The sequence below is a fragment of the Taudactylus pleione genome, unplaced genomic scaffold (assembly GCF_031769625.1).
Source record: "Taudactylus pleione unplaced genomic scaffold, aTauple2 ptg000256l, whole genome shotgun sequence".
NCBI lineage: Eukaryota > Metazoa > Chordata > Amphibia > Anura > Myobatrachidae > Taudactylus > Taudactylus pleione.
Genome location: NW_028284658.1, coordinates 17,779,834 through 17,797,206, shown reverse-complemented (window position 1 = coordinate 17,797,206; position 17,373 = coordinate 17,779,834). Strand labels below are relative to the sequence as shown.

At 43.2% G+C, this 17,373-nt stretch overlaps 1 protein-coding gene across 1 annotated transcript in view; it reads right to left on the bottom strand.

Annotated features, from left to right (window-relative positions):
• MMP24 (matrix metallopeptidase 24) overlaps positions 1–17,373 on the bottom strand; it is a 166,742-nt gene that overhangs the window by 14,363 nt on the left and 135,006 nt on the right. The window contains exons 3-5 of the mRNA XM_088480820.1: positions 16,841–16,957; positions 15,350–15,654; positions 656–817 (exon numbers count right to left, since the gene is read on the bottom strand). Coding sequence (XP_088336946.1) covers positions 656–817; positions 15,350–15,654; positions 16,841–16,957 — 584 coding nt within the window. The remainder of the gene's footprint in view (positions 1–655; positions 818–15,349; positions 15,655–16,840; positions 16,958–17,373) is intronic.

The window sequence follows — 17,373 nt, the reverse complement described above, 5'->3', positions numbered from 1 at the left end:
GGAGTTGTTATTATTCTTTTTAGGTTCACTCCTGGGTGTACTGAGGGCAGGGCCAGATTAGCAATGGGGCGGATGGAGCTACAGCTCCAGGCCTAAAAATAAAAATAGGCCCATCAACATGACAGAATGATTACCAGCTGCCTAACTGGTCATAAAATTTAAGTATTTAAATAGTTTTTCTAGTCCCTCCCCCCAAAAAAAAAAATTATGCAAGTTTTCTATTTCTATGTAGTTAGGGAGACATTGTGGTCATAGTTTAGGGGGTGACCAAGGTGACTCTGACCACAGCCACACAGCACCGTTCACAGCTCTTCCCCTTCTCAGTATAGGCCCTTGAACATTTTCAGCTCCAGGCCCATGTGGGCCTTAATCTGGCTCTGACTGAGGGTGATGTTTTCTCAGCAGTGATGGAGATGAATGAGTGTGGAATGAAACACAGAAGCAGCATGTAGTGTGTAAAACAGTGTATAAACTTTTGTGAAATATATTATTTTTGTTGCTCGCTTAAAACAAGCGATCAAATTTACAGTGATGTAACATATAAGGGTATAAGCCTTTACACAAATATATAATTCAAAACTCGTTTACTGGAGACAATGTCAATCTATGTCTAATATATTTATTTAAGTAAATACTTAGAATGTCAAAGACTCACCATAAATTTTCTGAATTCCCTGTAAATCATCTTGGGGAAGCTTGAAATTATGTGTTTCCATATACTGGTAGAAAGGTGCCATAATGGCGCTGGGGTCATTTGAATGCTCCAAACCCAAAGCATGACCGAGTTCATGAACAGCAACTAGGAAGAGGTCATTACCTGCAGAGGTGAGTAAAGAATATATTTTAAGTACAGGGAACAAGGCATACGTAATTTACAGTGGTTTATCCTGGCACTTGGCCACCGAGTGCTCCCACCTGTCACCTCTATACGCTGCATTTTACAGGCACAGTGCTCTAGAGAAACTTTTTAGCGCACCTAAAAAAATGAAGACCCACCACTAGGCATACACTCTTTTAACACCCCTGGTTAGAGGATGTTGGGGTACATAGTCAATAAGCCCTGGCAGTCATAAACTGCTTAGGTATACTGATGCTTTTAGAACTACAAGTACCAGCACACCCATGACTGCTTGGGGAAGCATACTGTAGAACACTAAGCACCATTGTGCCCTGACATCTCATTGGGACCCGTAGAACCACATAGTAAAATATTATTCTGTTATATATACTTTTTTTTATTATTATTTCATTTATTGTATTGTTTTTTTTTTTGCTTATTTTTAACACTGCAAAGTTGTGGGCATACACCTCTCTTTGTGTCACTATTACATTAATATCCCTTTGTTGTACATGGCCCAGACTTGCCTGACGCTGCCCTCCTCTATTATGCCTCTCTAAGCTAAAGGAGAAGAAAGTGTAAGATGCAACAGAATCTGCAAATGCGCCTTCGGTGAGCATGCGCTGAATGGAGATGTGTATTTTTACACAAACACCAGACATGAGTCCAACTATGTATGAGGTCCTATATGCTCACCTTAGATCACCACTCATACTTTCTAGGCTTTATTTATCAGACATCATAGGCAGTGGAGGCACTGGGGTCATTGACACCCAGTCCGGTAAACAGCCCCCCCCTCGCAAAAAGGGGTATGGCCTCACTGGAAGGGGCGGGCCTTATGGGAAGGCTGTGTCCTCTTCAGTCCAGGGGACGTGGCGTTGCTGGAAGCCCCAGTTTACATCACTATGGGGGCGAGCTCAGCATTACCGGAGATGCTGGGCAGCCCCCAGAGACTGTGCCTGCACTGCCAGCTCCTCCCCAGTGACAGGAGCTGGGTGCTGCACGATAATGTCACAATGCAGAACCAGGCTCCCTGTCACTGGGGAGGAGGCAGCGTTTTGGTGTCACCTCCTGGACGGGTGACACCCGGGGTTACAGTCTGCAACCCCCATTGTGGTGCCTCTAATCACAGGTAAAAAGTTAATCCTCTGTTTATCAAACTTAGGATACATCTGACAACATTTCAGAAAAAGCTAAGGAAATAGAGGTAAGTTAGGATAATTTTATAAATATAAGTAGAAAGGGTAAAAACAGGAGTACTATTAGGCTCGGACATGATATACTTATTGGCAGATCCTATAATTGATATAGGTGGTTTGTGATGGAGGTTAGTCAACAAAGTAGATTACTTAACCAGAATGACACAGGGTTAATGCAGCAGGTACAGGCACATAGCACTTTATACAGTATGTGCACTAGACTCAGCCAGGAACTTATAGGAAGTGAAGGTGTGTGTGACAGCTGGGAGCACACACCTGTGTCAGTACATACAGTGGTGGCAGTGGAGTATGCACATTTGCTCTAAATGTTATATCTATCTACTGTACCTATAATATATACAGGGTTGTATCTATAATGGGTGCAGGGTGTGCAGTGCACATGGGTCCTTGAGTCCAGGGGTAGGCCCACACCCATATACTTTATACTTACCTGTCCGTTGTCTCCAGAGTGCTGGCACTGCAGAGCAGCAAAAATCACAGTGAAATGGTGCGGCCATTTTCCTGGTGACTCGCACATGTGCAGTACTGCTGTCCCCGGGAAAACGGTGCCAACGCCATTTTCCCCAAGACCCACGCAAGCGCAGTAGATTCTGGCACTAAGCCAGAATCTACTGCCGCAACTGCTGGCCGCCGTGGCAGTGGCACGGCTAGAGAGAGGTGACCCGCACTGAGTCTGCAAAATGAGCCTCCCTTAAAATGCCCCTGAAAATACATATATATATTTTATATATATATATATATATATATATATATGCAATACCATACAACTATCAATTAGGTTCATAGTCCAGATGCTCTACAATTTTTCTATTTGCCCTCTCACATGCTGTTTTGCTTTTTGTGTAGGCAACTATAATTGATGTTGGATGCCATTCAGTAAGTGTTCTCATATAATCCCACCATTATCAGACCTTAACAATTTTTTTCTTGGGCCTGTCAGGGTTTCTACTAGACTCTTATATTCTGCAACTTTACTGTTAACTTCACTATTTGTTTTCAGGAAGTATACATGCATCATCCTTGTAGCATCATCTATGAGTGTCAAGAAGTAATGGTCCCCACTCATTGACTCAACCTCCTTTGGTCCACACACATCCGTGTGCACTAGTTCCAACTGTGCTTTAGCGCTGGATGCTGCCTTTGGAAAAGGACAACTTGATTGCTTACACTTCACGCACTTTCACACTCTGGTCTTTCCGGTTTGTTCACTGACATCCCTGTCACCAAGATTCTGTACATTGCCATGCTAGGTGATTCAGTCTCCTATGCCACAGCTCTATGGACTGATTGGAATCTGTAGCTGCTGTCACACAATACTCCTCAGTGTCTAGGATATACAATTGTTGGCACCAGGTTCCTGTTGCAATTAAAGTCCTTCTTTTAGTGTACACAACACCCTGACCCTCTGCGAATTGGACCTTTTATAGCTTCATCACAAGTACACTGATGGCAATCATGCTGGTTCCTTGATTTGGCACAAATAGTACATCTGTCTGTGACAACTATTTCTCCTTTCATTTTTAAGTGCACAGTAATTGTGAAACTTCTTTGGCATTTAGGACTTTATCTCCTTTTTCCCTGATGTTAACAGCATCACATGACATTAGTGACTTGAAGAAACTTTCATTACAGCTGAAGTACCTTGTGACTCCTGCGTCCACGTACCAGCAAACTACGATTACTGTCGACTACATTTAATACTGACTCATTCTTTCTATCACAGTTGCATGATGAAATATCACTTGGTTCACTCACTTTACATTCTGAGGCCTTATGTTCTATTTTGTGACACTTGATGCACTAGTACTTGGGCCTTTTAGGTTTCACATCCTTTGACAATAGAATGGAATTCTCAGCATTAGTTTCAGCAGGTATGCACTCTTAAAGCTGCAGTAGTTTCACCCTTACAAGCTCTGATAGCTTGGTAGCGCATGACTTCAAAGATACTACTTGTAAATCATACTCTGGTATAAGGTTTTGAAGCAACACCATTGTACTTTTTGGGATACCCACACCTTTTTTCCTCTAGAAAGTGTTTTTCTTTTCTTCTGTGCACATAGCATGTGCATCCCTGTCTGCCTTTTTCCTTTCTTCTATATTATTATGCATTTTTTTGGTTATAGGTAATGTTGTGAGGTTGATATTGGTGGATTTTCAAGAGTGATTATTTCATAAGGTGGTGTGTGATGAGTAAGTATGGGAAATAAATTCTCTGATTATAACATCACTGACACAGGTAGGAGGGGTCAGAGTTGATACCAACTGTCATTACATGCCAACATGACATAGTTTTTATCACTGTTTAGCTTGATACAGTATATCTAATATAATAATTTGCCAATGTCTGTCCCTTCTCCAACATGCATTTATATACGCTAATTTGAAGATGAAGATGTGGAGGTTTGTGATATGATCAAATATGCTTTAAATACTGATCTCTTACAATGTTTGAAAAAAAGTGTTCTGAACATACAGTATTACGATATAATCATATCTTCTTTTTCGGTGTATTGCTAAGAGGTATCCTTTGCTATGAATTTAAACCTGAAAAGCTTTGTGAAGCTGTATGAGTCCTCTTGCCTGAAAGAAAGGAATTCTGCCACATTGTCTAATATATCACTTAAGTTGGGGTGGTGCTGGTCTAAATTGTTGCTTGAGACCACTATACTTCTTTCAGTAAAAGAACAAAGAATATGGTTAATCAACTTTGCAAAGAAATACACTTAATATGAATTGTGTGATAGTAGACAAGCCGTATTCAGTTTATTTAAATGTCAGCATATGATCACAGCTATGAGAAGCAGCTATAATAGCATGGAGTGTGTGCCACTTGCTCTTTTCAGTGTGTCTTGTGAATTTGCTTTGTCTCCCAGCTTTATGTTCTCAGTGAAAAGGAAAAGGAAGTAGCAATGAGATTTTCTCATTACAATTCATTTTGGTGCACGCACTTTGCTGTACAGAGGCAGAGCCATGCTATTAATGTCATTGTTACTAATTAAAGTTCCCCAAAGACAAATACAAAAAAAACAGTACATAATGAAAAAGCAGTAGAAGAAATTACACACAGCCTCTAAGGTTCTATTTGAAGAGCAATAATATCTTAATAAGGTATTTAGCATCAACATATTTACTAGTGATTAATCATATTATGGAACTGTATAGATGTAACAAAAGTGATTTATGTGCATATAATCACAAAGTAATTTTATAGCTGAGACTGTGATACATTGTACAGAGCACAGTCACTAATCCTGCAACTTTTTGCAACATTACCTACAACACATTACCAAATCAGTATTAATATAGGGGATGTAGTCAGGATGCCGGCGGTCGAAATGCCGCCCGCCAGAATCACGACACTGCCCGGCATAGGACTAAAGATAGGCGTCTAAATACCGACACCTATCATTAGCCCCACGCCGAAATCCCTCGCCCAGCATACCGAACGTAGGACAGCCGGGTGCCGCGACTGGTTAGCCGCTGGGGGGGAGGGTTACGTTCACGCACCCCCTTGGGGGATTTAGGTTTAGGCTAGCGGAAGGGGGGTAGGGTTAGGCACCACAGGGGGACTTAGGTTTAGGCACCACCTTCAGGGTCTTAGGGTTAGGCACCCCCAAGGGAGGGTTAGGGATAGGGGGGGGGAAGGGAGGGTTGAAAAATACTTACGAGCCGGCATCGGGATTTTGAGCTGTCGGGCTTCTCTCGTTGGGATTTGAATCGGCGGCTTGTAAGCCGTCTGTATTTCATGCCCAACCCTTAAAATAGCACTGAGGGCCTGATTCAGCAGCAGACGCAGTGTCAATGTTTATGCAGTACGAGCAATTGTTGCACATGCATGTAAGTCGAACTGCACATGCATCACGATTGCATTGCGATTACGTACGCACAGAGGATCTATTCGCAAAGTTAGTGTCATGTGGTCAGCGTTTGGGGGAGGTAACGGGGGGTTAAGTAAACGCAGGTGTGTATGACCGTTTCAATGCCATTTCATGGGCATGCATAAATTAGCCATAGAGATTGCATTCGCAGCATGAGACCTCTCTGCGTGTAGGGAGGGCTGCAGTGTTTGTGGCTGGTCAAACCTGCCATACAAGCTGCGTGACTGCTTGATGTGCGTCGATGGTAATAATGTTTATGCAGGAGTGCGACATTGGACGGTTATGAGAAGGCAGCAGTGGGCACTTCTGTCGGCTGTGCTTTGGCAGGCATTAGCATACTTTAGGAACTGCGGTCCGTAAGCGATTGCAGTTGCGATTGCATTTGCATCCGCTGCTGAATTAGGCCCTAAGAGCCTGATACAGAGATGGACACTTTGCACAGCAGCCCCTCTCCCTGCATGTGTACTATTGTCCATCCTGGCAGTACTTAATTTCCTCAGAGATGGACACTTTGCACAGCAGCCCCTCTCCCTGCATGTGTACTATTGTCCATCCTGGCAGTACTTAATTTCCTCAGAGATGGATACTTTGCACAGCAGCCCCTCTCCCTGCATGTGTACTATTGTCCATCCTGGCAGTACTTAATTTCCTCAGAGATGGACACTTTGCACAGCAGCCCCTCTCCCTACATGTGTACTATTGTACATCTTGGCAGTACTTAATTTCCTCAGAGATGGACACTTTGCACAGCAGCCCCTCTCCCTACATGTGTACTATTGTACATCCTGGCAGTACTTAATTTCCTACTGCCACAAAAAACAGCGATAGGAAATTATAATGATCTGGTCTAGAACCCAAAAATTAATAAATACACCCCTAAATGAAAAAAAGGCAATGTCACTTGTTGTGAAGTCTTTGGTGTTAGTACCTCTTTTCATGCCACCAACTGACATCCACTAATATCATCCTATATAATGTGAATATTCATGGGGTTACAGTCAATATCCCAGTGGCTACGATGCCAGCGCTGATATTACCAGCACTGGAATACCGACACTGGCATCCCGACCGCCAGGATGTTGAAGGTAAGTAGCGGGGTGGGGGAAGGGTTAGGTTTAGGGGTTAGGTACTAGGGGGAGGGTTAGGGTTAGGCACTAAGGGGGGTGGGTTAGGTTTAGGGTGCGAGGAGAGGGAGGTTAGTTTCAGGCACTCGGGGGGAGGTTACGGTTGGGCACCAAAGAGGGAGGATTAGTGTAGGGAGAGGGAGAGGGTGAGGGTTAGCATACCGTAACTTTATCTGTGATCTCTCCAACAAATTTGATATAATTGTTGATGTCATGTGTGATGTTATTGATGGTGACATTATTGGGGAGATTCAATTAGCCCCTCACGGCCCCTCATTATGGGGGAGATTCAATTAGCCCTTCGCATTGTGGGATTTCCAGGCAGGGAAACCTCACTTGTTTTAACTCACAAATCATAGAGGTTTAAGCAAAAGACAAGTGAGATTTTTGCAGCAAATGATCGGAAATCTGGACAGCTGCAGATCATCAGCACTGAACTGAATCAGCTCCTATGGGGGAAATGTAATAGCCAGGCAACTTGCAGACATTGGCAAGATCCCAGTGAGTCTGCTCAATGTTTTAAAGTGGCAATCTTTTAAAAGGCAAAACCACCCTGGTTTTGCATGCCAACAATTTTGAGGTTATTGGTGATATCAATGGTAATGCCAACCAGTGCAATGTTAGTCAATGTGTTGTTATTGGTTATGTGAGCCCTTGTGATATTGGTGAAATGTAAGCCCTGGGTTGATTTGGACATATGAAATTGCCATTTTATAAATAATCACCTATACGCTAGTGGTCAGTAGAGTAATGGTGCTTATTAAACCAGCATCGCCCACCCTGAAAATCAAATCTGTGATCCATTGTAATGATATCAGTGGTCATCCTTTATGATGACATTGGTGATGTTACCCATTGATATTACTGTAACCCCTCTTTATGTAATTTAATAATATTAAATCACATTATTAGTTTAATTCTAAAAGTAATAATGTATGGGGGAAATGGTATATATATATATTTATGTGTAGGAGCAGGGGTGTATTTATAATGGGTGCAGGGTGTGCAGTGCACACGGGCCCCTGGGTCCACGGGGGCCCACACCACACACCCTGCACCCATATAATACTTTCCACTTCAGTGTCCCACACCAGCGTCGTTGTCTGCACTGTAATAACCACCTGGAAAATAGCAGCCTAACGTTTTGCGCATGGGCAGTTTGGAAAAAAATTGGAAAATGGCTGCTTTGCCATTTTCCCGGTGAACTGCGCATGCGTTGTAGGAGGGTGCCCCAGACAGAGACTGCCCCTCCTCTCTTGAAATGCCCCTGTGTAGGGGATGTATACATATGTAATTATATAGCTTGTCTTTGGCTCTGTTTGAATATTCATAAGTGACATTGACTGTGTAGCCCTTGGTGAACTTATGGGCCGCTGGCCGTATATTGGTGCCTGATTCAGATCCAGACACAAATGCCAATGTTTACACAGATTGAGTGATTGTTAGCCATTGCACGTGCAGCTAATGAATTGTAATTACGCTCGCACAGAGTATTCACTCGCAAACTGAGTGACAGATTTCAGCATTTGAGGGCTGTAACGTGGGGTGGCTAGAGGTAAATGCAGGCGTATTGGTAGTGTTTAAACACTGTTTTCTGGACATACATAAATTAGCCACTGCATCCTTTCTCACAGCAGGAGAGCCCTCAGTATGTCTGGTGACCCACTATGCCTGCGACAGCTTAGACCTATTCAGAAAGCTGATGGCCTGGTATGCGTTTGATGTTTCCGGTTTTGTGCGTGAGCAGCGGATGTGAGATGCTTTCAGTGGGTGTCTTTAGGCACTGAATGGCAAGTGAGTCAATAGCATATTTTTGCAATTACGAACCGTGAGAGACCGCAGCTGCGATGGTATTTGCGTGCCATAGTTGGAAGAAGGTGCTGGATAATTTCAGGGTGTCCTCACTGTGGAGGAGCACGAGGGCTGAGTGGGAAAAAGCAGTCGCAACAGGTGGAGTGGATCGGTCATAAAAAGAGCCAACTGCTCTGGAGAGAGATATGAGATGACATATAGTACTGGCGGGGGAGTCTAGCTGCAGGAGCATCAGCATAAGTAGGAAGGAGCCGGCGTTGACTCCCTAGAGCTGGGGGAGGACAGAGACCGTCATCTGAGGAAATTGGTGGAAGGCTGGGTTAACCGGTGAGAAGGAGAGCTGTGATTGTAGCCGACCCCTGTCCATCATACTGTCAGGCTGCAGAGATTATACTGAGAGCAAGACTGTCAGCAGTGGCTGTCCCAGATCCTGCACGACTAAAGCACCTGGATAATATTACTCAGAGCAGCCTCATTGCAAATGAACCCAGGATACACTAGTATTCAGTAGCTTACCACCCAGTCTGCAACTCCCCTGCTATTCTTTATACAGAACTGTGCACACTTTTCTGATGTAAAATAATTGACATTGAACTGTAAGGTCTATGTACTAATAATCTACCTATTGTGGAGAAATAGCCGTTCCTGTTTCGCCTGCTTTCGTTGCGAAGCAGGTGGCGTCTTCTGCTATTGTTACTAACATTAGCCCCTCTGAGAAGAGTGAACATTAAGCCACCCCCTAGATGGTGACTAATCAGACTCATTTTGCCTCGTCCTGATAGGTGTCTGAGCATGCACAAAATCCTTCAGCAATTATAATAGGACCGCAAGCTAACTTTCACCTCCCCCCGGCCTCCTCTCCCTGGTTCATGGGTTGCTTTCATCAGCTTTTTTTTAAATTCAAACAATTAACTTTATTAAAAGACAAACAAACAGCAATGGCGTTCATACCACACTTCATAACACTGAAAATCAAGATACGAGCAGCTAAAGGGGGCGATGCGGGTACATGAGAAAACATCAGTCGGTAAGTGAACAAACACTTTAAAAACATCTAAGACACTTAAAGTAGCCATCAAAGCCTGCGGCAGACGAACAACAAGCTAAAAGTTGACATGGCGGCAAAACATTAGTAGATATTGAGAAGTAATATGCACAGGGATTTCACTGCAAAATGACAGCTACTGACTTGGAGCAGAATATACAGATGTTAAGCCAACTGCCCTCTAAAGCTAGCCTGACCCAATTAGAGGTATTCAATTAGAGGTGAAAACGGACGTTTTAGCCGTCGTTTGCGAATCGTCCGTCAGATCGACTGATATATCGGCCGATTTGCGCACGATTTCGCCAATGATGGCCAAAAACGGACGTTTTTAGCCTAAAACTGGAGAAAACTTTTCTCCAGCCTAGGGCAGGTGAAAAAATTAGCAAAATCCCTATTTTTGGGTAAAAATGTGGGGATTTCGTACAGAACACTTTGGACAGCCCCCCTAATGATACTTTAGCGAAAAAAAAATCATAAGTTGCACACTTTGGCGAAAAACGACTGCTGAAATTTCGGTCAAAATTAATTTTTTTCCAGAAAAAATTTGTTTAACGTATTGGGGCTGGTATTTCATAGGGCCATAAGGATGCGCCAATTGTTTTAAACATCGCATGTGGCTGGTGCAGGTGCTAAAAAAACGCCTGCACCCGCCACGTGCATTGTTTAGAACACTTGACGCATCCTTATGGCCCTCCGAAATACGTTAACTGGATTTTTCATGGAAAAAAAATACATTTTGACTGAATTTTCAGAGGTCGTTTTTCGCCAAAGTGTCATTAGGGGGGCTGTCCAAAGGGTTCTGAAAGAAATCCCCAAATTTTTTGCCAAAAATAGGGATTTTGCATTTTTTTTCACCTGATCTGGGATGGAGAAAAGTTTTCTCCAGTTTTTTTCCTCCAATTGCATTTTCACCAATTTTTTGGCGAAAAAACTACCATTTTCACCGCTAATTGAATACGGCCCTATGATGGATAATGCTCAACTGAGGGAACCCAACACCTTAAGCTTAATACTTAGATGATAGCCGTGTAAGGCAGTAAGCGTACAATTAACAGGGGAGGAGCAATATCAGATACCGCATTTTAGTTACAGTGATTTACTAGGCTCCAAGCGAGAGAGAGAGCTCACTCTGACACAAGATATAATAACATTATGATTCTCGAATACTAACTATACTCTAGAGGAGCGAATACATCTTGTGTCTAATAAAGAACATTAACATTGCTCATCCTGATAGAAGTAACATTTTGGTACTGCACTGCAAAGACTAGGGAGAAATACCATTCTTACAACATGAGGGTATATTTATAACTGCAGAAATTATAAATCTTCACAGATGTGTCCTCATACACTATTGCCGCAGTCGTGCCAAATAGCCCTTTTCGGCACACTAGGTCCCATGTGACTCGGCTTGCACTGAACGTCTTTTTCGCTGAAGCATCCGTCTTTTTTAGTAGTAATGCCACCAAATCACTTAACATCTGTGTGCGAATGACTCTTTACTATGCAGGTAGACGCTTAAACCCGGATTTAATTTCCATTGAAATTATTAGCCATTATATCAATCACTGTGATGTAAATGGTTAAATTATCCTTTATGTTGTGATCTGAGATGTGATTTGTGGTTTAAAAAATTACATTGAATATTTCAATGTGGTCAGGGACGGTTCTAGGGGCGGGCTAACAGGGCCGTCGCCTGGAGCGCCGGCCCCTAGAGGGCGCTGTTGAGCCTCCCTGTCATTTTCAGGCTTTATAAAAAAATAAAAAAAATGTCATTATAATTTCTGAACGCCGGGCAGCTGCTGCTACTGGCTGCCTGATTTGTATAGCAGCAGCAGCAGCATTCTCTGAGTCTCGGAGGCTGAGCCTGAGAAGCTCCGCCTCCTTCAGCTCTGCTCTCAGTGCTCTGGGAGCGTCCCGCCCGGGCATGGCTGCTTGCAGCAAGGAAGTGTGTGGGAGGATGACAGCAGTACAGAGACTACACAGCCGACCGGAAGGAGAAGACCAGCATCAGGTAAGGATTTTTTTTTAACTAGTGTACTACTGTATGTAATGCTAGGGTGTTAGTAAGAGGGGGTAGTGTGGTGCTCACTGCTGGGGTGTTGGTAAGGAGGGGGATGTGGGGGGGGTAGTGTGCTGGAGTGTTGGTAAGAGGGGGGTAGTGTGGTGCTGGGGTGTTGATAAGGGGGGGGAGTGTGCTGGTTGTTTTGGGGTGTTGGTAAGGGGGAATTGTGCTGGTGGTGCTGGGGTGTTAGTATGCTGGGGGAGTGTGCTGCTGGGGTGTGAGTATGGTGGGGGAGTGTGCTCCTGGGGTGTTAGTACAGGTGGGGGAGTGTGCTGCTGGGATGTTAGTACAGGTGGGGGAGTGTGCTCCTGGGGTGTTAGTACAGGTGGGGGAGGGTGCTGCTGGGGTGTTAGTACAGGTGGGGGAGGGTGCTGCTGGGGTGTTAGTATGGTGGGGGAGTGTGCTGCTGGGGTGTGAGTATGGTGGGGGAGTGTGCTGCTGGGGTGTTAGTATGGTGGGGGAGTGTGCTGCTGGGATGTTAGTACAGGTGGGGGAGTGTGCTGCTGGGATGTTAGTACAGGTGGGGGAGTGTGCTCCTGGGGTGTTAGTACAGGTGGGGGAGTGTGCTGCTGGGATGTTAGTACAGGTGGGGGAGTGTGCTGCTGGGATGTTAGTACAGGTGGGGGAGTGTGCTGCTGGTATGTTAGTACAGGTGGGGGAGTGTGCTGCTGGGGTGTTAGTATGGTGGGGGAGTGTGCTGCTGGGGTGTGAGTATGGTTGGGGAGTGTGCTCCTGGGGTGTTAGTACAGGTGGGGGAGTGTGCTGCTGGGATGTTAGTACAGGTGGGGGAGTGTGCTCCTGGGGTGTTAGTATGATGGGTTAGTGTGCTCCTGGGGTGTTAGTATGGTGGGTGCGTGTGCTCCTCGGCTGTTAGTATGGTGGGGGAGTGTGCTGCTGGGGTGTTGGTAAGGGAAGGGGGTGTGTGCTGCTGGGGTGTTGGTAAAGGGGGGATTGTGCTGTTGGGGTGTTGGTAAGGGAGTGGGGTATTGGCAAGGTGGGGAGTGTGCAACTGCTGCTGGTGTAAGGGGAGGGAGTGTTGCTACTGGTGTAAGGGGGGTGTAACTGCTGCTGGTATTAGTATTGGAGGCAGGCTCAGCAACATCCATATATTATACACCTGTAGCACCTTACACCTCTGTAAGTGCTGGGCACACCTCAAAGTGTGATGAATTGGGGTGTTCCACAAGGACACACCCCCTTTATAAAAGTTGCAATAACTTTTTTCTTTTCGGGGGGGGGGGCGCAAATGGAAACTTTCGCCCTGAGCTTCGCAATGTCTAGAACCGGCCCTGAATGTGGTGTCAATGTTTATGTCATAAGCCGTTTGAAGTTGAGGCTTACTGTATACTATAATCTCAATTTTACAGTTTGTACCTTTTAAAAAAAAAAATTACTAAAAATAGATATAGAATACATAAAAAAGCACCCAAATTATATTCCAGTTTTTCGATCAACACTGGCTGATATTTTCTAGAAAATAAATAATGTCATATAATGCCACAAGCAGGAGAAAGTAACTGTTTGGCCAACCTTGGCAGAAATCTGTTATGCATTACAAATTGATGGATGTGTGAATATTCTGGTACTACTTAATTTTTGGATGGAATATGAGGTTTTTCTGATAACTGAAATACACTTTCCTGTTCACTACATCTGGCAAATATTCAAATGAATGAGAAGTTCATGGGAGGGACCTTGACAACAGAGCAAGTAGTTTGGAAAAAGCCAGCTCCGAACAGGATAATTTAGCTGCAATCTACAATGAATCCTGCAATACATGCAAAGGTGTGTATCCACTACGCAATTAAACAGGGCGATTGAACGATAACGACATCGTTATAGTTCAATCGCTTGTTAATCGTTTGTTAATCGCTTGTTAATCAAGCAGTTTAATGTCAAATACGACCAACGATGCGCACGCCCGCTGGTCATTTTTGACATCTATCATCGCCCGAACGTGCTGGCCAACCTAACAACGAAGTCAGGTTGCCCATGTTCAGGGATGATTGATATGCCTACACTTTACGGCTGATCGTTCAGTGTAGGCACATCATAGACTGTGAAACGACTGCACGATTACAATGTCGTAATCGTGCACTCGTTTCACAGTCGTCAAATGGATACTCACCTTAGCAGGATCTCCTGCTTGGACTGTTGCATGTATTGCAGGATCCATTTTAGATTGCACATAACTTATCCATTCAAAAAAAATAACAATTTATTTAAACCCAGATTAGGCTTTAGCATGACGCTGATTAAGGGGAAATGTAACCTGTAAAGGGTGAAACGTAAGATATAAAGGGCCTGATTCAGAGCCGCTCGTAAGCGGCCGCTCGTTCGTTCCGAGGGATGTTAGCCCAACTGCGCATGCGTACGGATCGTTATACGCATGCGCTAACCAGTCAGTGCGGCCGAAATTCATGTGCTCGCAAAATAGCGAATGCCTGCTATTTTGAGTGACAGAAAGAGGCGTATGTGGGTGGTAACAGGGGAAGGTGCTTGAAAATGGGGAGTCGAAATCAGAACGCAGGCGTGCTTAAAGGTCAAAATGGGCGTTTTATGGGTGTGCATATTTAAAACAGCAGCGTCATGGACCACGTCACTGGGTTATTTTATAGTCAGAACTGCTCGCAAAATTGTGGTAGCAAACACCAACCCCAAGAATAGCGAGCAGTTCATACCCTTGTCGATGTACTCGATTAATCTAATAAATAGTGGACATGACGTAGGATGCGAGCGGCCAGGGGGCGTATTTTTCCAAAAAACGAACGCAAGTTTTGTTCGCTCGTTCAGACATAGAGGCGTGGACAGACCGCAAACAGCGAACGTTTCATTTGAATAGCCACCCCTAGTTTTAGAACGAACGACCGCAAATAGCGAGTGGCTCTGAATGAGGGACAAAATCTCTTGGACAACTATGTAACACAAACTGGTGTAAGACGCCATTGCATTTCAAATGTTTTTCAAATACAGATTTAGCAGTACAATAATAAATTGTTGGCACTCCTGAATGTTTGTGAGATTAGGTTTAATTTAATATTTGATTGTAGAGTAGATTAAAATTGCTGGAGTCTTAGTCTACTTCAAGGTCTCTACTCAGTAACCATCATTTACTAATGTTTACCAGAATTACCTACAGTATGTATATTGATGTCTGTCATGTATGTAAATGTTTATTAATAACTGCTGCGGAGGACCACAGATTAAAACAAAATGCGCCCCATACAAAATATGATACCATATTATATCATCCATTGAAGGTAAATAATATGTGAATTACACTATAACCAGAAGCTGTCAGTATTGTCAGCATTTGTCAATCAGTAATCATGATAATGCACTTGTAAGAGTAAATGGATGAGCTCACCATCATGATTGGAATTCCCCAGGGTCCAAGGCTCATCAGAATCAAAGTGAGTGTCGCCCCCTATTCCAGGTCCAGGGAAATAGGCATGTGCTAAGAATCCACCCTCCCCATCAAATGGAGAGCTGTCTCCATGAAAACCAGAAGCAAAAAATATCATAATGTCTGCTTCTTTACGCTCATTTTTAATTTCATGGTAAGGAACTTCTTCAAATGTCAGTGGAGTCACTTTCTGCCACACATCAAAGGCCTGACGAATGGCTTTCCTAGTGTCCAGCTCTCCTACTTTTGGCGTATAGTTATGTATGCTGAAAAAAAGTCAAAATCAGAAAAGTAGAGTACATAAAATAACAGTTATCATGCTACAAAACACATTCAAATTACAATAGTTGGAAATACGCTTTAAATTCAATTTATGTAAATGAAAAACAGGTCGTGACAGGTAGTGTCCAGCTCTCCTATTTTTGGCGTATAGTAATGTATGGTGAAAAAAGGTCAAAAACAGAAAAGTAGAGTACATAAAATAACAGTTATCATGCTACAAAACACATTCAAATTACAATAGTTGGAAATACGCTTTAAATTCAATTTATGTAAATGAAAAACAGGTCGTGACAGGTAGTGTCCAGCTCTCCTACTTTTGGCGTATAGTTATGTATGCTGAAAAAAGGTCAAAAACAGAAAAGTAGAGTACATAAAATAACAGTTATCATGCTACAAAACACATTCAAATTACAATAGGAAATACGCTTTAAATTCAACTTATGTAAATGAAAAACAGGTCGTGACAGAAAGTTAACATAACATAGAAATGGATCTAAGATAAGTTTAAATAAACTTACTCATATCTACCTGTAGAGGCTATAAGTAAACTTAGAAGTCCTTTTTATTTTGTGGACTCCTGGATGTTACCAAATCAATTACTGTATGTCCTTCTATGTATGTCTGTACTGTATTTCTAACAAAGCCCCAAGATATTGTATTGTGAAATTATATTACATAAATAAGTGATGATAGAGGGGTTTTGGGAGGGGATTATGGGGCACAGGAAAAAAGGTCTCTATAGGCAAGGCAGACTTTGTAACACCTTTTTAGAAGACTATTTCTATAACAATAATATTATTATAAACATACTTACATAATAAAAAGCTAAAAGAGGCAGTAGTGGAAGTATATCTAAGGTAAAGCTATATGGATCTGATTTCCATTCATTTTGGGTGATGAAAAGCAGAGCTTTATCCAAATGCAGCACAATATGTTTTTCTCTATTAACATGCATTCCGCTCCATTCATTCCATTCAACAGACTCCTCCTGGTCAATGCAAGGAAATTATGTGGGGTTTTCATGCATTTTTGGCTTGTTGACGTGTAGCCACCAAACACAGATATATACAAGCCTGACTGGTTGAAGGAAATGCAGCCATCATGTGAATAAGGAAGCCATTAGCTGTACATATACAAACAATAATTCATATTCTTATAAATAGAACATACCTGTATGTAATGTGCTTCTGTCTCCACTTCTGTCCTGTTAATGCATATCTCTTGTTCCTTCTTCTATGGCTTAAATGAGGAAGGTCAGGTACCCCGCAGCGAGGCTTTTTCATCCACCTACATCACCATTATGAAGGAATTAAAGTGCAAACATTAAACAAAGCAATCAGTGGTGGAACCTAGGGAGGGGCGATCGTAGCAGGGACGAGTTGCTTGACACTCACTACATTGCTGTGTTTGGGGCCAAGGAGTAGACAGATAATCCTGCCTAGCCCCTTCTCAGACACAGCCATGCACCTTGTGACAGCAATAGCACACTGATTGGTGGATGGCACTGGTCATTCACCTATCACAGTTCAGGGTTGAGCTGTGCTAACTTGCCATCCCTTGATCTACCACTGCCTGAAAACACAGAACTCTCCTCATTAGATTATTTATCAAAGCTACTCACAGTGCTTGTTGAAGGAAGCATTTGGTGAATGGTTTACATTATCAATGAGTAGCAGCAAAAAAAAAAAAAATTCTGCTTTGGA